The 21,163-nt window shown below is 44.5% G+C and overlaps 2 protein-coding genes across 11 annotated transcripts in view; one reads left to right on the top strand and one right to left on the bottom strand.

Annotated features, from left to right (window-relative positions):
* YTHDC1 (YTH domain containing 1) overlaps positions 1–9,353 on the top strand; it is a 29,371-nt gene extending 20,018 nt beyond the window's left edge. For 4 of the 8 annotated variants that reach the window (XM_037381489.1, XM_037381476.1, XM_037381480.1 and 1 more), the window contains 2 exons: positions 339–546; positions 8,680–9,353. In XM_037381489.1, coding sequence (XP_037237386.1) covers positions 339–546; positions 8,680–8,909 — 438 coding nt within the window. In that variant the 3' untranslated portion in view covers positions 8,910–9,353. Of the gene's footprint in view, positions 1–338; positions 772–8,679 lie in introns of those variants that run through there. The other 4 variants (XM_037381520.1, XM_037381514.1, XM_037381506.1 and 1 more) reach the window with 2 other exon arrangements.
* On the bottom strand, positions 1,044–20,080 carry LOC119145247 (UDP-glucuronosyltransferase 2A2-like). Of its 3 annotated transcripts, none has more exons than XM_037381547.1 (6): positions 16,360–20,080; positions 10,425–11,076; positions 8,545–8,693; positions 6,608–6,695; positions 5,629–5,848; positions 1,044–4,330 (listed from the first exon to the last, which is right to left on the bottom strand). In XM_037381547.1, the coding sequence occupies exons 1-6, from the start codon at positions 17,086–17,088 to the stop codon at positions 4,054–4,056; spliced, it is 2,115 nt and encodes a 704-aa protein (XP_037237444.1). In that variant the 5' UTR covers positions 17,089–20,080; the 3' UTR covers positions 1,044–4,053. The 3 variants fall into 3 exon arrangements, with proteins under 3 accessions (XP_037237444.1, XP_037237452.1, XP_037237438.1); XM_037381555.1 differs by lacking the exon at positions 10,425–11,076 and adding an exon at positions 7,116–7,247 and having other exon boundaries at positions 16,353–17,419; XM_037381541.1 differs by lacking the exon at positions 16,360–20,080 and adding an exon at positions 7,116–7,247 and having other exon boundaries at positions 10,425–13,825.
* Between the last annotated feature and the right edge of the window lie 1,083 nt (positions 20,081–21,163).

Here is a 21,163-nt window from a genome sequence, read left to right as displayed (position 1 = left end):
TAAAACTTTTACGGTCACTTCAAAAAACAGGGCAGATTGTTAAATAATTTCTCTTAGCTGGCTTTGAAGGCTGCTTAGTTTTCAGGTCTTTTGCTGAGGTCTGGCATTTGAACCCCAGCATCTGCATAGTGGAAGCACAGACGTGGTGCTGCCCTGAAGATGAAACATGAAACTTGTGCTTATGGATGCTGGACATAATTTTTTTTTTTTTTTTTTTTTTTAATATTACTTTTTAAATACTGGGCTTTCCCAAGACTTACGGCCAATCCTATGGATAAGGGAAGGGAGGGGATTTTAATCTGGGAAAGAAAATAAATAGAGCTGTCCTTTCAACACAGCACGACTATGACATGAGAGTAGACGACTTTCTTCGCCGCACACAAGCAGTTGTCAGCGGTCGGAGAAGCAGGCCTCGGGAGAGGGACCGAGAGCGGGAACGGGACCGTCCTAGAGATAATAGAAGAGACAGAGAACGTGACAGAGGCCGTGATCGGGAAAGGGAGAGAGAGAGGATTTGTGACCGGGACAGAGACAGAGGTGAAAGAGGTAGATACAGAAGATAATCTATCTGGAATCAGTGCTCACTTGAAACAAAAAAAGCTTGTATTTTTTTGTGTGTTTACAAGTAGTACATTTTATTTTCAGCTGTCTACTTAAAGTTCGTTGTGTAGAAGGATTTATAATGACCCTCTCTATTCCAAGCATGCAATGAACTATGAACTGGAAAAACTCAAATCGGCCAAAAATAAAATACGCAAAGCTGACACTCAACTTCGCATTTCTATTGGAGCAAAATGGGAAACAGCTAAGAATGTAGATACTGATTACTTCTCAGTAAGTGTGCATCTACTTGGTGACTTCATTCTAGGTTTTTGAATACTGATGGATAACTGCCATTATTTTTTTGCTTTGATGTTTTCTTTCTGTAGTTTCACATGGTTCAGTGGGAGAATGCTGCTATCAAGTATGCAAATATTGAAGTATGATTTTTTTTTTTTTTGACTGTATGGCAGTGTTGTAGCAGCCTTTTTTCTCCCCCCTTCCCCCCCTTCCCCCCCCCCCCCAGTTTTTGAACCCTATCTGTGAAGTTAAGTGTTTTTTCAGTCTTCAGTAATGAAAGCAATATTAAGAAGACGCTATTGATACCTAATTTTTAACCTTTTTTAAAAACCTTCCCATGTTCAGTAACATTTTGGTCAATTCTTGTCTAGTCTCCCTCCAAAATGTACACATTGCTCGGAATGTTCACAACCTGCGTGTGTGGAACCAGAAAATATTGCTGTATTCTACATTGCTACCACTTTTTTTTTTATATAAAAATAAATTGGTAACTATTGAAATGATTAAAACTCCAGATCGGGTTTCTTGGTCTTCTAAGCTTGCCAGCTTTGATTAGATTCTGGCAGTTCTAGGAAAGTGTTTGCGTTCAAAAATAGTTTAAAGGTTTTGTCATAGATGAAAATTGAACTGAAGCCTGAATTTGGAAAAAGGACTGATGAAATAAAAGGTAATTGTTTTTCTGTTTCCACAGTGAAGTAGTCAGTTTACAGCTCCTGCAGCTAATCAGAGTTATGAAGGCCCTACATGTTTAACTTAATCAAATGATATTCAAGCTATTGAGAGGCTGTTCTCAGCCATAATCCTACCTGCCTCCCAGGGCTGTGTTAGTTTTGCAAAAACCAGACTCTTCCCCATGTCATCTTTGTAGAGATTACTGCATCACTTTTTACTTCTCTTAAAAAGGAAATATTTTAATTGAAATGACAGCAGTAAAACTGTGGAAAAAAAGTAAAAACTTGCAGTGGCAATTTCCTAGTTCTCAAAACTTGTATGAGTAGCACTGGCTCGGTGGACTTCATAACCTTTCTTTGGTGCCTTCTCATGTAACAAAGCTAGCTTGTAGCATGTGCTTCAAAGACCTCCAATTCCCCAGTGCTAAATACTGTATTTGTTTTTATAAACTGCTGTACAGGATTGGCCACGGTGTGGCAGTTGTGAAAGCATGCGGTTTTTTAGATGTGACTGCAATAGTTTGGGCTCTGTATATTTTAGTCTACACAGCTATAGTAAACATCTGCATGTGCTAAGCAAAAAGTTTGACCTCCAACATACAAGTAGGTTGAGATTTATTTTTTTTAAATACTGCAAGTTGAACATACATTTGGGTTCCTCAAAACAGTTTGCTGTGCACTGAGAGGTATGCCTATTAGCAGTAGGATTAGATCAGTCTACAAAAATCAGTACACATACTGTGTCTGATTGGAGAAATGTATGACAGACCACCTTCATTCTTTGATATCTTTATATACAGATTCTAGAAAGAATAGGGGGGTTTTGAGGTTGGTTGGGTTTCTTTTTTTTATGTTTTGAATTCAGTACTAAATAAACTAAATTTATCTGAGCGAGTTACAGAAAAGTAGTACCTCCTTAGAGTGACTGCAGAGCACTTTCTCTGACCAACTTTTCTGAGCTATTCTGTTTCCTTTGTTAGCCCTATCTGACCAATATCTATGCAGTATGCTAGCAGGCTTGCTGGCCTTCTGGCAACCAGACATCTCAACAAATCTTCCACTGGCAGAAGCTGAATGATGGGGTCTGTTAGTGATCAAGCTTTGTGGAGCTGCGCCTAGGGACCTAGTTCTATGAACAGTTACGGTAAAGTCTCTCAGATCTGTGGCCTGAGTGTCACGCTGTTCCACTTTCTGTTCATTATGCATATTTCAATGTGCATGTTCCTGCATATGATTCCATCATGACCACAGGAACAGTGTACCAGAAGTTACTGTGAGAAGCACTAGTCTTATTCTAACCCGGCTTTAGTTTGGAAACAATTCGCTTGAGCTTTTGTAAATGTTGTAGCATGAAGAGATTTAAGCAGATGTTGAAACTATTGCCAATGTTAATAAAAAAGTTAAAGTCATATAGGGAATTTTGTTATGTAAACAACTTCACGTTTTCTCAGCCTGTTCTGTTTGAAAACAATTCTTGCAGCATCCACAGTACAGCAATTATCAGTTAAAACTGGGGCAGGTTCTTTCCTGAGTAAGCTGGCACAGCAGTGGAATAACCTTACTTAGAACACGAAGCCTGATCTAGCACTGCTTTAGTAGGCTTTCATCAGGAAGTGCACCTTGAACAATTTCACAAGTGCTGCATTTACTACCACTCTTACCTGAGCCAAAAGCAGTTGCTATTTTTCCTCCAACTTTTCAGGCAAGGCAAATGACCATTGGCGCTGTTCCCACGTGTGATGTTACTTCTTTGCAAGTTCCACCTCTAGAGGTTTTCCTGCATTTATCAGTTACTGTGGGAGGCATTTGGGGGTTAAGACAGGCAAGTGCCTGACAGAGGTGTTTTTTCACACCCCTACAGTGTTGCCATTGGAATGATGGCCTGTGCAGCAGGACTCCAGACTCCAGTGAAAAAGGAAAATGGTTCTCAGAAAAGTAATTTCTCTGTTGCTTTTAGGACTCTGGTCTCCCCTCAGCCCCCAAGTAGTCAGTGCATTTGTAAAAATGCAGTGATACAGGCTTCAGCAGCCACTTGCAGCTCCCATTTTGTCATGATCTTGGCCATTCAGGTGGGTGCTTTTTAGGAGCCCATGCTGTTACCTTCACTGTCCAATCTGGGAGAGGACTTTTCTGACAGAGAGGCATTTTGGTTGTGAATAATCAAACCTGGGAGAGGATAGAGTTAAAGGAAGGAGTCTAGTTGCAGGTTGAAGGACCCACAGTACCACACATGGGAAGGCTGAATTTATGAAATACACCAAAATGAATTTGAAAAGTTAAAGCAGCAATTACCATTATACATACCCAAGGGACCTGTTATAATTCAACTATAATTCAGTGTCATTTATGCCAGAAGGAATTTTCCAGCTAAGCAAGCAGCTGTGTCCCACAACAGCTTTTTAGCATGACCCAGTTCAACAGCATGCTTCACAATATGCCCGGCTTAAAGCATATTCTAATAATTTTGTTCACTAAGAAATGTGCATAAATGATTTGCTGAATCAGCCTAGGAGAAGAAAAAGCGCTGATGGGAGCAGCATGTCTATTCTTTCTTCCTCTTTGCAATCCTGCCACATCTCCTACAGCAAAATAAGCAGCATTTGACAAGAATGAAGACAGCAATGGCTGTACAGGTGAACAAGAACGCCAGAACATCCAGGCAGTGGTACTGGTACCAGGTGAGATGGTGAGCAGCTGGTCTCAGGTGCTTTGCTCCTTTGTGTCGCATGACAAATTCAATCCAGAAGACAGCTCTGTCCAGAGGCTTAACTGGCTGGTCATGGTGTATCTTGGATAACCTTAGAGCATTTTCCTTATAGCTGGGGAAAAAAGAAGAAACAAAGGAGATTTCTTAGGGATTCCTGAAACAAGCCATTCAGCCATTCAGGACCTGGCCGTCCTCTTGACGAAGGTAGAGAGACCTGCTTTCACTTTGATCATTGTTATTTAAATATATTGTAAACTGGCCCAGTTTGATCTGCATAAAATTAGGTTATGAACAGTAATAGAGAAAGCCAATCTTTTGCAAAAGGAAGTTATTCAAAATTATTCCAGATACTCCTTTAAAAAAAGCAACATGGAAACATTTGCAGCATTTTCTATTCCAGTATAATACAGTGTGCTTATTTTTGCTGGGATAGAGTTAATTTTCTTCACAGTAGCTAGCATGGGGCTGTGTTTTGGATTTGTGCTGGAAACAGTGTTGATAATACGGGAGTGTTTTAGTTATTTCTGAGAAGTGCTTACACAGTGTAAAGGCCTTTTCTGCTCCTCACACCACCGTGCCAGCAAGGAGACTGGGGGTGCACAGGAAGCTGGGAGGGGACACAGCCAGGACAGCTGATCCCAGCTGACCAAGCGGACATCCCACACCATATAACATCATGTTTAGCCATAAAACTAAGGGGGACTTTGGTAGGGAGGGCCATGTGCACTGGATTTCATCTGGGGCTTTGGATGCCTGGTCATCATCCAGGTTGTTACAGAGCACTTCCACCACAGCTAATTCCATCAGACACTGGATACTTCCATCAGTGTTGTTCTGTTTACTTCGGGAATTTTCAAGATCTTCCTTGAAGGGATACCTGTCTTGACAGGAATCACTGCCTAAGACTGAGGACTCCTGCCTTTTTTCCAATGCCTTTGTCAATGGCTTTATCCTTAGCAAGGGATCCCAGTTGCCAGGCTTCCGTACCCTCCAATTCCTGAATGATAGGTACAGTAACCTAAGGATATTGGTAACTCGGGTAGGAGTAAGAATTGTGGCTACGGACAGAGTAGACATAGTACAACTAGAATGGTCACCCAGAGCCTCCAGAGGATTTATACTAGCAGAGAACAAGGAAGAGAAAGCAGAAAACTGTCTCGAGAGCTGCTCTGGCCTTTCCAAGAACTGTTTTTCTCAAGGGGATCATAAAATGTAGTCTAATGAAAATCAAATTACTGATCTTTCCTTTCTGTGAAATGCTGATTTTCAGAAATGAAAGATGGTTTTCTTCTGAAACCCAGACTAACTATGCAGTATTTTTAGTTCCCAGAAGAGCCAGCAGAATTTCTAACATCAGCAGCCCAAGATTTTAACAACCTCGTCCTACTATAAGGCAAGAACAAAACTCACGTGGAATTGTTAATGACTGTATTCAGTGCATCAACTAGGTCCTGTGTCTCCAGTGTGCTGAAATCCAGCTCGGTCGCAGCTCCCTTTGCCCTCATGTGAGCAATGTTGTCATGCTGGTCGGCAAACATGGGAATCCCAATCATCGGGATCCCATGGTAGATAGCTTCATAGATCCCATTGGTCCCACCATGAGTAATAAAGGCCTTCGTCAAGGGATGGCCTGGAACAGGGAATGGCACGTGTAACAGCAGCTGTGGCAGACTGTGTTCGCTGACTGGGACGTGAGCACTGCAAACTACCCGGACAAGTGCACTGCTAGAGAAGGGAACAGCCCTGACCTCTGGATCAGCACCAGAGCTTGTGCACTTAGCTTTCACACATTCGTATTTATTTTAATGCAGTGTGTGAATCAGCATGTTCCTCCAGACTACGCCAGAGTTACTTCAGCCCTTCTGCTGTTGAGCAGTTCTAGTTTTCACATGGTGTCAGATTCACAACAGCTCCCTGCTGCAGCCTTGCTCAGGTCAAGATTTTGAATAACGAGCCCAGGAGATTAACTGCAGAGGCCAATTCCAGCTCCAGAGTACATGTCTACTTTGGTATTTACTCCTGCCTGCAGATGGTTCTTGGCCCTTCCAGATACTTGCCACCAAGTTCTGTAAGACAGAAGCTTTTGCTTTAGAGATCCATCTTCAGAACTAAGCTCAAGACGCTGCCTTCTTGAGCCACTGCTCCCTACTCCCCTCACAGCCTGGCTGTATCTTCCATGGTTCTGGTACAGCCATTCACCTTAAAGTCAGAAGCAGGCTGGGAAATTAAGGCTCCCAAAAGCAAACCTGTGCTGCTTAAGCTGCGAAACTGGCTGTAGCCACAAGTGTTAACTTTGTTCTTTTGCCTGAATAAGGCATTTTAGTCGAAAAACAAAGAAGGAAACAGTTTTTCCAAGGGTGCAATGCATTCCAGATAGAATCAGTCTCACCAAGCAGATCATTTTGGGGTATCCAGTCATAGATCCTGGTGTTGGAGCCCAGAGTTTCTGGTTTTTTTCCTTTGTACCGCCAGAGGACCTTGAACAAAGGAAGATGAAGATAAACAGTGCATGTGACATGCCCTGTGTATTATTACATGTAATATAGGACTTTACCTCAAACCCATGTAGCTTTCCTCAGTAATTCAAATAGCTTTGGCTCCAGTTTAGCTCTTTGATAAGTTCTATGTGGTTTTATTATAAAAACTGCATAGAGTGATTTTTATATTTTGGCCTGTGGACACATCTCCACGTCATTTGGTTCAGAGAAAGTGAAGCGCCAGAACTCCCCATGAGGTGACTCGGCAGCCTGCCTCTCTGCATAGCCCAGCTTCCTGACTGTGCTGCATCCAGTGGAGATGCAGATAAAAAACAGGCCTTCCAAATGTAAAAAGCTCACTGAAGGTAACAGGAGTGACAAAAATGAGGCAAGTTGTTCTAGACGCAAAAGGAAATGCACCTTTTGTGGAATCTGGCTGAGGGCTCTGGCAATCACATTACTTTTTTCGTAACTTAGGTTGTAGACCATCGATCCAAGGGAGAATACCACAATGCCGTGTTCCCCTGAGCTCTGAACAAATTCTTCCATTTCCTAGGAGAGGCAGAAGACGTACAGAGAGTAATTACACACTGCAGATTACACAGATTTCTGTGAATGGAGAGCATAACCTTTTTAGCTTATCAAGGAGATGATCATGGTGTATGAGCAACTCAGCTGACAGAAGGGCATTACAAAGATAGACCTGACCCTGTGCAAGACAGTTTCTCCCCTGGAAGGAGCAGGACAAGTTGAGACAGGTGACAGAAGCTTTGTCTTTTTGAAAGCAAGTCAAGCAGTTTCAGGAAATGTTTCTTTCAGAGCACAAGCCACAGGAATGGATCCTGGCACTGGTGTTGAGAGGGCCATACCCTGGGAGACATGGCATAGTCAGTCATGGTTGTGAATTTTGCTGGAACAAGTACTTTGCATTTCGTAGCTCTGCAGGACAGTGCTGAAAGCTGACAGGGTTTTTCAGCATCCTGATCCAAGATTTCAGTAGCTGCTGGCACTTTGTTAGTCAGCCAGTTCTCCTGTTTCTTGCAATACAGCACATGCTGCTAACCAGTTATTCTGCATACCAGACCAATGGGTCTTCCTGTTTCTCTTTTTTGTTAGTGTCACGTGAAATGGAGCAATAGCATCCAGAAAAGAATGGTTATCCATTTCCCCCAACTCAACCATTGCTACAAGGGAGTGGGAAGAGACTTAGAAGGTTTCTTAAAGCAGACAACTTGCACTGAAAATACCCTGCTTCCTCTAAGGCTCCTACAGGAGTGATAATCTAGACCAGAGCTTGTCATGTTGTCATCAGCATCTGGGATTTGGATATTCCACCAGAATATTGCCATTCACAGAGAGTGTAGGCTGGGCGTGCTGAGTATTTTACTCCCTTTAAGATTTCTTAAATTAAGCCATGATAGAAGAAGCGTTTTATCACTAGCTTCTTTCTGCAAATCTTGACTCTATTTTGTCAAAAGAATTTGACCCCTCGCAGTGCCTTTTTGCATCAGGTGTTTCAGTGTTACTGTGGGCTGCAAGTCTGTGTTTTAGGATTAAGATTTACATTTAACTTCTCTGAGGTAGCACCTATTTTTCCTGTAATAAAAACCGTATTCCCTGCTGCTGCCCTCAGCTATCCTCTTCTAAGACAGCAGGCTATAAACTCAGCCCTCAATTTGCACAAGTATGGATAGATTGCTAAGTATCTCTGTGCTCCCCACTGGCAGCAGAGCATCTTCTCTAAGAGTGAGCTTTCGCAGGACATGGCTCGCACAGTCGATCAGGGAGAGAAACAGTTTTTGTTCTGCTGGACAATCAACCAACCAACAGCAGAACAAAGTTGGGATACCTTTGGTAACGGCTTTGCAGGCTGGCAATGAAGTCCTCCAACAAACTCAAAGTTGGGCAGGAAAGGGCGTGGAAATTCAAAATCCCAGTATGTTCTGATTAACCATATCTCTGCTTTTCCCATTGTCTCACACAGGGTTGTGGGCCTTCCTGTGGGCAAGATACAAGGGGTTTACAACATGCACGGGACCAGTCTTGTTTGCTGTAGATTGCAAAATAGGAGCCTTACACCTTTGTCTTTTGGCACTCGCAGTCAGTGTAATCTATCAAACCATGCGTGAAATGAAAATACGGACAAATCTGGGCCTATTCCTTGCCGTGTCCTGTGTTTGGCCTTGGCAGGTTGCCACAAACACGGCAGTATGATCTTTAAAAGGATTTTGAACCTTCAGGATGAACGTGGAACAATAGAACAGTAAGTGGGAAGCATTGAGTTTCTGTGATACAGAAGTGCAATTCTTGTACCACTGAAAGACTTCATTACCTGTGCTTATAATAAAAATACACTTTGGGGAAGAGAACAATCACAGAAGTTTTAGTTCCAAATAAAATATAAATGAGTCACAAAGTGATGATCACCAATCAGGGAGGAGGAAAGTTTTTAAACTAATTTCTGTGGAGTTTTCAAATGGTGACTCGGTCAGTGACTGGTCAGACTACAATAAAACACACATAAAGCCATCCCTAGTTCTCCTGGGAACTGCGTCAGCTCCTGACACATATTGGGAATTTTTTTCCAAAGCCATAGATGCTTTGAATGTCATTTTTTGCAAAATCCAAAGTCTCTAGAAATCCATTTACAGAAAAAAAGAATGGATAAAACTGTTTTATAGCTTCCCATTTTGAAAAATATATATTCTCAAGTACATTTTGCAAGCTGTCTTTGCATTATTTTCCCCACAAGGTGGAACTGGAGAGTAAAAGGGTTAGAAGTGTTGGTAAATGATAAAAAGCCAGCCTAATGCAAGCAGGAACCAAGCAAAATGAGTAGCAAGATAAAATTTATCTGTAGGGCATCTTCTTATAATACTTGATCAGTGTTACAATTTACACCACTAATCTTTTTAATTTTTTTTTAAAGTAAAGAGCAGTGAGTCAGTTACAAAGTTACTGGAGGGAAAATTAAGCCTGCGTTACAAGCAGAGTGATATAAAGGTGTAATTAAGTCTTATGTGGTATTAAAAAATAAAAAAAAAAAAAGTAAAATTAATCCAGGGGAAGCGGACTGATTTGCAGAGCACAGAGGCGTTCTTTGGAAGTGCAGAAAGAGATTGGAGAGCAACAGAATAGATCCCCTTGTACTTGCTATTCACTCATTATCTGCCTAAACATAGATAACTCTGCACAAGATTCAAAGTCCATTGAACTAAAAGTTCTCTTCAATAGACTTTGAATCGAGGCTGAGTTTACTAGGTTGGAACAAAAAATTCATGTATGTATGTAGTTTAAGAACACTACTTCACTGGAGCTGTCTCCAGTGCCTTACACTTAATTAAGGAATGATTTTGCTCTCCAGCCTTTATCTACTACCATCTTAATTGTAGAAGTGCCTGTCATCAAGATGAAGAGGCAACAACTGTGCTCTGAAAGTACTAAAATGGACATAGAGCTCACTGCAAGAGCTCACCAGCAGTATCCTTACTGAAAAAAATCAGAACTATGTGCTCTAAAGATCCTCGAGAAGAACTAGAGCACAACTGCACTGGTGTCTGTTAGGCTAGACCAGACCTAAAAGGCAAAGCACAGCCTCCAAGTGACCAAAAGGGATTACCATCTCTGCTAGCCATTGGGAAAGGATACTGAGACAACAGCATTGAGCTCCCAAAACATTCAAAAGGCACAATTTATCCAAGAGGAGAAAGCACTCAACAGCTGCCTTACCTAAGACATTGCTGTAGTACCCATCCCATTCATTTTGCCAAAACTTCAAGAAAAATAAATCCATGTAAAAGTAAAAGAGGAAGTTCTTTAGTCTTTCCACGAAGGACATCTGGTCTGTCAGCCGCATTGTGCTAGCAGGCACATAAGAAGGTGGGGACAGGAGCCCACCGCACAGCCGCTCTACCACGTTTCCATCAGAGAAGCGGAAGCTGTAGACAAAAGGGATTGCTAGGATTTCTGCTATGAGCTCCCCGCCTACACACAGGGGGTCAGCGATCAGAATGTCAAACTTGGCCTCCCGCAGCTTTGCTATCAGCTGAGGCTTCGTCACCAAGGTGTCACAGGTCTGCTTTGACATATTGGTAAAGACTTCCAGGTCCTTTTTCATCCTCCACATGATCTCCCAGGGGGTGAGATTAGAGATCTCATTAATCCAGAAATTGAGGAAGTCCTCCATGATAGCATCCAGGCTCTCCTGGGTAAAGGGGACTTGCAGAACCTCAAAGGTGAAGGGGGAGGAGGTGTCTCGGTAGTCGATGAGCAGGTTGCTTGAGGGCACCAGCACTGTCACCTCATGACCCCGGAGAACAAGCTCTTCCAGCAGCACTTTCACATTGATCCAGTGACTTGCATCAGTGGGCCAGACCACCACCTTCCCACAAAAGCCGGCACTCCAGCAGCATGTGTAGGCCCAGAGCAGCCAGAGGAACCTTGACCCCATCATCTCAGCAGTCCATATACAACTCCGGTCTGACTGAGCTGGAAGTAGTTCACTGCTCCAGTGTGCAAACACTTCAGAGCCAGCCAATAAAAGTGACAACCACTTGGTGCCAGGCTTGGCAAAAGGTCATGTCAGAACACAACACTCATAGGCGGACTGGGCAAGCAGCAAATCCCGTTCTGGAGTCTCCTACAGCACCACAGCTGATCTCAAAGCGATGGCAGCTCCTGTTACTGCTCACCACAAAGTGCATTTGGCAGCGTGTGCAGACCAGAAGCCCTTTCCCTGTGTTGCAGTTCAGTCTGGATAGGCAGCTAAGCACCACAGAGCCTCTCACGTCTCCTCAGTAGGAAGGGACAAGGAAGAGCCAAAGTTGGAAAAATGGGTTGTGACAGAGGCAGCGTAACAAGCAAAAAAACCCACAAAAATAAACCCAAGAAAAAAAGTAATGCAAAAAACGATTGCTCACCACCAGTCAACCGATGTTCAGCCAGTCCCTGAGCTACAGCAGCCCCGGCAACTTCACCTCACCCCAGCTTTTTTTGCTGAGCACATCACAGGCATGGGATACCCTTTGGTCAGTTGGGGTCAACTGTCCTGGCTGCGTCCCCTCCCAAATTCTTGTGCGCCCACAGCCTACTCACTGAGAGGAGCAGTGTGAGAAGCAAAAAAAGCCCTGATGCTGCGTAAGCACTGCTTAGCAGTAACCGAAACATCCCTATCTTATCAACACTGTTTTCATCACAAATCCAACTTACAGCCCCATGCAAGCTACTACGAGGAAAAGCAGTTCTACTCCAGCCACAATTGGTACACCCTCATACCAGCTATTCAAGGTAAAGATAGACACTCCTGTACCGAGCAGGAGCTCGGGCTAGGGAAAGCACACGAGCAGCCCATGGGACGTGTTTGACAGCTACAGGATGAACCCCAGCTTACAACTTGACTATAGCCCTAGTTTTGCTTCTTTGCCCTGTAAGAACCAACCTACCTGTAAAGCTGGTTACAATTTTTATCTCCTCGTTTCTTAGGTGCAAAAATGTCCTGCAGTGACACACAACTAGCCCGCAGGGTGCTCTGGTTCTGTCCTCTCTATAACCAGACGCTGTGGACACAGCACTGTCACTGGAAGGACAGAGTCCTGCTAGAGAAGACTCCAGCATCAGGCCACCCCAGGACAGAAGCAGAAGGAGGTGAGGAGCACAGGTTTTGCCCTGTGTTTTTGGTGCTTCTGTGCCTTCTCTTGGGAAGATGCTGCAAACTGGCATCAGTGTATCCACATCACAGACTCAGGACAGACGCCATCAAGACAAGAGACCTGACTTCTCCTGTTGACTGTACCGTGAAGATGTAGTGGAGATGCTTTGGGCTACTGGTGTGTTCAGGGACAAGAACGGGCAGCTTCTATCTCCTGAGCAGGGAGCAAATGAGGCTCAGCCTGAGTCTAAACAGCGCCTGAGCACTCCTCCAGGAGCTCAGCACCACCACCTACACTCTCCTCACTAGACTGACAGTTAAGCAAATGGGTTTTCATACTTTAACCTCATCACTTGAAAAAGCCTTTAGGTAGCTCTTGGAAAACAGCTACAATAGTAAGAACCCTGAAGAAGATTTTCCAAGGAGAAAGAGAAGGTGCATGCATACTCTGCAGGAGCTGGGACGTTGCCCCATTTGTACGAGATGCTTGCCCCTTGCTTTCACACCTCCTTCAGGACTGGATACACTCCAGCTCAAAGTGTATCACAGTTAGGGTAGAGACCAGCTAACACAGCTAACAAAACAGGTATTGCACATGGAGCCTTAAATGCTAAACCCCACGTTTAACAATAAAAAAGATACCACAAGATCCAAGCAGATCTGAGGCTTACACAACAGATCAGCAAACCATGCTTCTATCGGCACAGTGTTTTCTAGTCTTTGTCACACATGATAAGGAACGCAAGTAAACACACAGCTAGGTACTAATAGTACAATATCTTAACAACTTAGCTCTCTCAGCAGAATTACACCCTAATAGCAAAATATAAATAAAAACACGGAGAGCCTCATATTGAAATACTGTCCATTTTATCTGCCCCATCAATGCATGTATGCTTGCCCTGTTTCCTTTTAAGCATTGTAACAATAACTTAGAGAAAAAATGTGAAAATAATTATGCAACTATTATTTTAAAAAGAAAAAAAACCTTACAAATAAATACAGCTGTCTTGTAATATTTCTTTTGGACACTTTCAAAAAAGCAAAGAACCATGTCTCTGCTGAGGGCCTTTTAACACCGCAAATAGGGGCCCAGCTGCTCTCCCAGTCCTTTAAAAGACCAGATGAGGCCATTCTCTCTCATTTTGAGATAAGCTAGCAAGCAAGAAGGGTGCTAGGGGAAAAAAGGTAATATTGTATAGCTTTCCAAAACCGTTTTTTTATTTCTACTTCAAAAGGTTTAATTCAGTGCTAGTATTTGGAGGATGTATAGTATTATTTTGCTGTCCTTAGTATTTGTCGTGATTAATCTATGAATATGACTGATGAGCTCTGTTTCAAGCGGCTTTAGCACTGTTCTACCTATCCTAGAAGTACCTGTACGAACTTAGTTGTACTAGTGTAGCAGGTCAGAATTAACAGGTAACATTTGCACTTGCCTGGATTGTTTGACTTGACACAGGAATTTTGGAGGAAGGAGAGTGGGTTCAGGGCTGTCTGGTTCCTAATTTGTGCCCCATGTACAGCAGATGTAATTTCTGGAAGTAAGAGCAGCCTTACCTAAAACATCACTGTAGTATTGATCGCAGCTTCCCCAGAGAACATAATGATACATGATATCTTGCACAGTGTAGATGAAGATGGTTTTTAGCCTTTCCAGGAAGGACATCCTCTCTGTTAGGCCACTTGGTGTGGCTGGTACGTAGGAAGGAGGTGCTGGGAGTGTCCCGCAGAGCCACTCCAGCGTGTTGCCTATGGAGAACCGGATGGTGTACACGAAGGGGATAGCCAGCTTCTCGGCAAACAGCTCCCCACTGGGTGACAGTGGGTCTGCCAAGAGGACATGAAAGGTGGATGCCCTCAGTCTCTCCAGCAGTGCCTTGTTCTTCAGGACTTCATCACAAATTACTTTGGTTATGTTCTCCAGCTTTAATACTAGTTGAACTATCTTGTAAATGCTTTCCCAGACAGGTAGCACTTTCTCCTGGTAAACCCAAAAATATAAAAAATCTTCCAATAACGTAGCCATCTCCTTTTTTGGTGATCGGCACCTCAACCACCTCAAACCGGAAAGGTGAGGGCTGTGTGACATTAAGGAAGAGGAAGCATGAAGGCAGCAGCACAGTCACCTCATGGCCCCGGACCACGAGCTCCTGGAGTATGTACTCCATGTTCAGGCAGTGGCTGTTGTCAGCTGGCCAGACCAATACCTTGCCCCCAGACACCCAGCCCAGCCCAGGCAGAAGCCACAGCGCTGCCACCTCCTTCCCAGCCATAGCCTGCCCTGTGTGGCAGTGCCCCCGCGCCTTCCTTCACCGGCAGCCCAGTGCTCCCGGGCTGGGCTGGGCACGCGTGACGCTGCCTTGCTCCAGAGGGCAGGGAGCCGAGGTAGCTGGCATGAAGTCCAGTCCTGCATAATGGCATGTTTTCCTGGGGAAGAAGTTGACTGGGACCAGCTGGCACCATCTGGTGGTAAACACCTTGCGGAAGCTGGAAGATGTGGTTCCTCTGGAGCAGAGGGGAGAGCTGTCAGTCCTGGGGGCTCACTCCAGAGAGGACTGTGCCCTGTTGGTCATCCTGGCCCTCCTGCCTGTCTGACTATAGTCTCTATGTTATTTGTTTGGTAGAAGAGCTGACTTTCATTCTTCTGGCTCTTTGGAAGCACAGCTGGGTATGCAGCGAAGATGTTCACCCACTGCATGGGCACCCTTTTGCTTTATAAAGCCACTGAACGTCCATTTACAGGGCACTTCAGGTGGTGATCCAGGGCTGCAGCTAAAAAGTCGGTCTCGAAATGAATGAAGCATACGACAACTGCCGTATCACAGGTTGTCTTCATGTGAACTCGCCTCTTCCAGAGTGTGCACTGCAGGAGGCCAGAGCTGGTAGGTGGTGATGTGGGCTCTCCTGCCTGCCACTAGGTGCCAATTATGCACTATAAGTTGAACCAGAAAATCCGTTAAACAGTTCCCTTTATGGTCACCCTCTGATGTGCAGTTAAGAAATAACGTTAAGTCCTCTTCACTGTACGAAAAATCATTATTACTGGGCTTCTGCCCAGCTCTGTTACGCAACATTTTCCTAATATACTTGTGCAAGGCTTTTGCTACAGCTTCCGTGCTGCCTAGAGCATCCTTTCCAGGATGAAAATGGGGGTGAGAGGGGCAGCTGGGCTGTGAGAAACCAAGCTGAGATACCTCATCTGCTGTGCACATGACAACAGTTTGGGCGTACTCGTAGAGTTCTGCAGCATGCAGGTATTTGCAGGCAATTGAACTCTGAGAGATTTGCAAGTGCTGTTTTGCGTGAGCTCAGTGGGAGAATGGTAAACATGGCATGTTGATCACATGTGATTAATATTTAAATAAATATGTTTTTCTACCTATTCACTCAACACAGTCCAGAAGAAAAGCCTGCAGAGAAAGATCTGTTGCTTTCACTATTTGCTGTGCGTAGAAGGTATGTTTGAAATAAAACTTGCTTTCTGCAGAGAGGATTGGTTTTACATGGCCAGTGGCATAAATAAAGTCTCTATTACAAGCCACTATGCGTTTCAGTATTGGTACTGAGGGTGGCAGGGCTGGCTCGTAATTCACCAGCTCCCCCCTCCTTGTTACAATACTCTGGATTGGGAAAACATCTCTGTTTCTGACTGCTTTCTGTGCAAGCGCATTGGAGGGGGAAATGTGTAAAGTGAACTCTATTGCTGACGGCCCTATATGGTGTGGAAGTTGTTTCAGCCTCCACATGAAAAATAATTACAGCAAAAGTCAAGTCCATCGATTGGGATGACCCCTGTTCCCTGTCTCGATGCAACGGCATAGCAGCACAGCACCCTGACAGCTGGCGGGTGCAGCTGATGGATGCTCTTAGCTCATTCCCTTTTCCACATAGGGACTGAATGACAAACCTCTGTCAGACCTTGACTTTGCGACCCTGCCAGGTTCCTAGCTCTGCAGGCCGGGAGGCGGGAGGCGGTGTAAGGAGAAGTGAAGCAGCAGAAGGCTTACCTAAGACCTTGCTATAGTAGATATCCCATTCACCCCAGTAGCTCTGGAAAACGTAGTCCTGCAGGTGGTAAGACACGATATTTTTTATTCTCTCACCAAAGGACATGCAGTCGGTGAGCTCAGACAGGGCTGCAGGTGTGTAGGACGGTGGAGCTGGGATCTTGCCACAGTGCCTTTCCACAGTGGAGGCTGGGGAGAAGCGCAGCGAGTAGATGAATGGAATGGCCAGCTTAAGAGCCAGGAGGTCCCCGCAGAGAGTCACAGGGTCTGACAGCAGCAGGTCATAGCCAGAGCCCTGCAGGTGTGCCATCAGCTCTCGGTTGGTTAGCACCGCATCACACATTAGCCTATTCATCTGGTGCCAGTTTTTGGACAGTTTTCCAAGCTCCTTGTAAAACTGCCAGAAGGTCAGGGTGGTTGGCCTGTTATTCAGCCACAGGGCCACTACGTCCTCGATCAGGTTCTCAATGGTGTCTTTCTTGAAGGGCACGTTATAGACCACAAAATTCTCAGTGGCCTCAGCCCTGGGTTTAATGAAGAGGGAAGCGTTGGATACCAGGATGGTAATGCTGTGCCCACGGCGGATGAGCTCCTCTATAATTATCTTCACATTCAGCCAGTGGCTGCCTTCTGTTGGCCAGACCAACATGTTCCCACAGAAGACAGGCCCTAGAAGAGCGACCTGAAAAAGGAGCAGCTGGAGGTATTTCTTAGACCCCATAGCTTTTGTGGCCATAGCAGGATTAAGGGCTAGATAGCCTGGGAGTTTTCCCTTCCAGTTAGGAGTGCTGCACCTGTGTGTTCTGTTTGATGGCTTTTCACTAGCACTTTTAGCAAAAGGAAGAGTTTGCTGTTGCACAGGTAGGGCCTTTAAAACCCACGTTTGGTCTCAGGTCTGAAAAGACAGAACAGAATGTTTGATGATTTACTCTACCCTTCCCCGCCCCCACCCAAGGGAGCTCCTTTCCCTGGTTTAGCAGGGTGAAAACAATCTTCACTGCTGTCAAAGATCTGCCTTCAAACTACTCCCTTTGCACAAGAAGGATTTATTCCTTTAATTTTTATATTTTTTTGTAGTTTTCCTGAGGAATCTTTACCAGGAAATAAAAGCAAATAACAGGGGGTGTCTTCTAGCTGTGTAATCACTGTATCAGGAAATGCTGGCAGATTTACTGTATTAGCAAGTAAGTGTCGTTGCTGCCAGCACTGGAGAAATACTGAGATTTACCAGAGAACGTATGACCACATTTGATGTTAAAATACCTGTTTTCAATTGCAACAGCTGTGGTATCTGTATATTGTAATGTTTCTGTTACTTATGGCAGAAAAACTACCTGCACTTAAAGATATATTTCTCTTTCTCCGCTTTTCCTTCCAGAAGCAGCACAGGGGCTTACTTAGCTGACAGGCAACAGTGCTACAGGGAGTGATTTCTTGAAGATATTGCTTGACCTGGGGCAACAGCCCTGCCAACACAAGGTGGAGGGACACCTATGATGGGGCTAGCAACGGCAAATTATACTGTAGGCATCCTTAAGCCTCCTCAACCCTTCTACAGCCATGTCCCCACTGGTAAATAATACAAATTACTGGCAGTCCTGCCCCAGCCCCTGCAGAGAGCTACTGCCTCTCCAGGCTTCACCATTAATTCAAGTTGGTGCATCTTTACGGAGGAAACTGCAAGTGAGCCAGTCCTCTGGGTGCCAGTTCTGTTACTGAAACAAATCACTTGCGTTGCTCCCATGAACAGCAGTGGAACATCGCTGCCATGAAAGTGATGCCAGAGGCAGGCCGAAGGAGAAGCCCCAGGGTGCATTTAAGTGGCTGACTTGGAAGCAGCATCCTTTTTCAGGGTGAGATGTTAGGAGTGCTGGTGTTCCCCGTGCTGAGAGAAGGCAGCAAACCCTTCATCTGAGTGATGATAATGCCAATAATAACATGTAGTTTGTTCTGATATGTGACAGGTGTCTTCTGACTGCTCCTAGACAAGTCTTAATACATTGCTACTGTCAGGCACATCACCACCAACCTGGCTATGTTGTGGGCTCAGTTCAGGTATCTAAACACGGGTCTGGGGCCCTCCTGGCCCCTAAAGGTGCTTCTCAGAGCAAACCCCGCGTTTTCTGGGGGGGCTGTCACTTGGAAAGTTGGTGCTTGAATGTAAAGTGGTGTGTCCTGGAAGGAGCACTTGACCGTCGGGCGCCAAAACGACAACTAAAACCCATGCACGTAACAATACACTTGATCCAACACAATTTAGGGCATGAATATCAACCATGCTGCAGAAAACCTCTTACCTAGTGCAGTCTTCCAAGGTACAGAAGCATCATGCTCTGAGTTGCAAGATGCAATTTGCAACACTGGTTTGCTTCTGTTTCTTGCTGCTCACCTCGTCTGTGCCGGCGATGCTCTGGTGAGGTTGGGTACTGGGCAGAAGAAGCTTAAATAAGCTACGCTCTAAATTGAGCTTTTCAAAAGGAGGAAGTAATACAATATGGGATGATCATAGGGCATTTATGCCGAGATTATTCATTGTTCTGTTATGCTCCAGTAATTTAATAGTCAAGATGGTCTTTCCCATGCTAGGATATATTATAATGTTATTTACAGAGCCAGATTCTCAGAAGGACTTTGCCTCCTGTAGCTCAGAAATATGGTGTCTGACTGCTAAAAAAGATTTTTCACTCCCTTTAGGGTCCCATCTGGCAAAACAAAACTGTTTGTTAAGTAATAGACTTGTTTATATACTGTCCACAGGAACAAAGAGAAAATCATGTGGTTTGTTTGCGGAGTTTTTCAAAAGTTGGCATGTTACCTGTGCTTGGTGTGTGGATCTTGATTCTGGAGATCTAGGCAAGTTTTTAATGACTTGAAAACACAGGAATCTAAAGAGGTACCCCTATGTTTTTTAAATATTGTCCATAATATTCAACCTGACTTTTTCTAAACTCTCAGAATTCAGGGCAATTATGCCAGTATGTTTCAACAGTAGTTTGGCCTTCCAGGCAGGATTGTCACTATAGTCTCTCCATACACCTTTGTATTCAGGATAATAGCTTTTTTCAATCTAATTTAGCTCATTACAGTAAGTCCTAGAAGAAAGTTAAACATTTTCCAGCAACTATTGAAAGGCTATGTTCATGTGACCTAGGGCAGATGGGAGCTTGGTTTCGTGGTTGTTGTTTTTTTCTAACCTCTCAGTAACTAATTCCTCCGTAGCAAATGAGAGCTATTACTAGGGGAAACAGAGAGTTAAATTTGTCTTGTTTCCATGGCCAGCTTTTAAAGACAATATCAGATTATTCTTAATGCAGAGAAGGTAAGCATTTTGAAAGGATTAAAGGACAAAATCCAGCAAATGAGAGAAAAGCGAGGCTGAAGAAAGCAGATGGTGTTAAGTGTCTGATCTAGCATTACCAAGCTGAAATACTTGCAGGCGCTGATGCAACCACCAGCCTTGTTGAATAACAACAGGCTTTTCGAGGCAAGGGCGACTCAAGCAAAAGTTAGGCAATACAAAGTAATGTTTTCCACATACGGGACTTTTCACCATTTTGCTGAATGAGGGTTACAGTGTACCTGGCACGTTTATTTCCAGAAAACCCTGATGCCAGCCAGCACCTCAAAAATTCAGTGCCAGGGTAGAAACTGGAAGATTTTGCCCTGAGAAGCACTACGTGACTCTGTGATTTGCCTTTCAGTTATTGCAATAAAGCAGCTTCTGGACTAAAAGCAGACTTGACAGTCTTGACTATCTTTTTTTATTTTTTATTTTTTTTGGTGGGGGGGAGCGGGGGAAGGCTGGATGGGGAAAGCATCAAGGTATCAAGATTGGTTCATCCCTGAGTACAGACCACAAGTCAGTGGATTGAGCAGTTTTGCAGAGGCACATGTTCAAGTGCTCAGCAAAACCCCTGCTCCCGTATAATCCCCAGGTTTAATAGGGAAACTCCAGCAAAAGTTAATGAGCTGAAATAGCCTTACCATAACCACTTTTCTCAGCTAAATTGTGTCTTTATACCTCTGCCTTGCAGCTGTAGGACAAAACCACCACAGGCTAGGTTTATAGCATTTCATTTGTTCTTACTGATTCAGTTTAAGTTTTTATGAACTCTCTTCACTATTGTTGCAATGCTGCAGGGGTACCTTGGCATGCAAACATACAGATACCAGGTGGCTTGTGCTGGAGCCATTTCCAGCCTGGAAAGCAAAAATAAAAAAGAGAAATGAGAGAAGGTCCAGGGTAAGCTTTGTGTCCCTGCTAGGAATTGTGCATTTTGGTGGTGAAGAGGTGCTGCGCCCTGCCCTTGCCAGCTCTACAGTGAGGTGCAGCAGCAGAGACCTGCTGAAGCTGCCTGCAGATATGGCACACCCCTGTCTTGCCAGCATCTGTCCGACCCCCAGGGGAAAGCTGAGTGCTATGGAGATGGGGAAATCTGCAAGTACTGAGGGAACAGAGATGATGGGGCTCATCTGATGGCCCACCAGCCTGGAAAGGAGCAGTTGCTCTCTCCCTCCCACCTTCTTGTGTGTTTGCTGCTCACACGTCCATGCCTAGCCTTTCCCTGGCCTCCTTGTTGGCTTCTTGATCCAAAAAAATAAATTGGGAAGCAGAGCAGGGGCCAGGGGAAATTAATCTGGCCCAGGGATATTCATCAGAAATAACTTTTTCTTACTTGGATGCTGCCTGCTCAAGGCCCTAAGCCACACTGTTTCTTGCAGGAGAGAAGTTTTGCTGTTTGACACTGGAAGCTGCTAGCACGAGGTTTGTAGCTGGGCCTTGGTACACAAGCGATACACCTGCCACTTAT

Source organism: Falco rusticolus, chromosome 1 (genome assembly GCF_015220075.1).
Source record: "Falco rusticolus isolate bFalRus1 chromosome 1, bFalRus1.pri, whole genome shotgun sequence".
Classification (NCBI taxonomy): Eukaryota; Metazoa; Chordata; class Aves; order Falconiformes; family Falconidae; genus Falco; species Falco rusticolus.
Note: the sequence above shows the minus strand (reverse complement) of the source record. Positions and strands in the feature narration are given on the sequence as shown.

What these genes read in the sequence shown, in the direction of transcription:
- LOC119145247 (XM_037381547.1), bottom strand. Translation starts at nt 17,088, where the DNA reads ATGGCCACAAAAGCTATGGGGTCTAAGAAATACCTCCAGCTGCTCCTT. An exon ending in ACCCCAAAATGATCTGCTTG is followed by an intron (nt 5,849 to 6,607) that starts GTGAGACTGATT and finishes TCCCTGTTCCAG; the next exon opens with GCCATCCCTTGACGAAGGCC. An exon ending in ACAGTCATTAACAATTCCAC is followed by an intron (nt 4,331 to 5,628) that starts GTGAGTTTTGTT and finishes TTTTTTCCCCAG; the next exon opens with CTATAAGGAAAATGCTCTAA.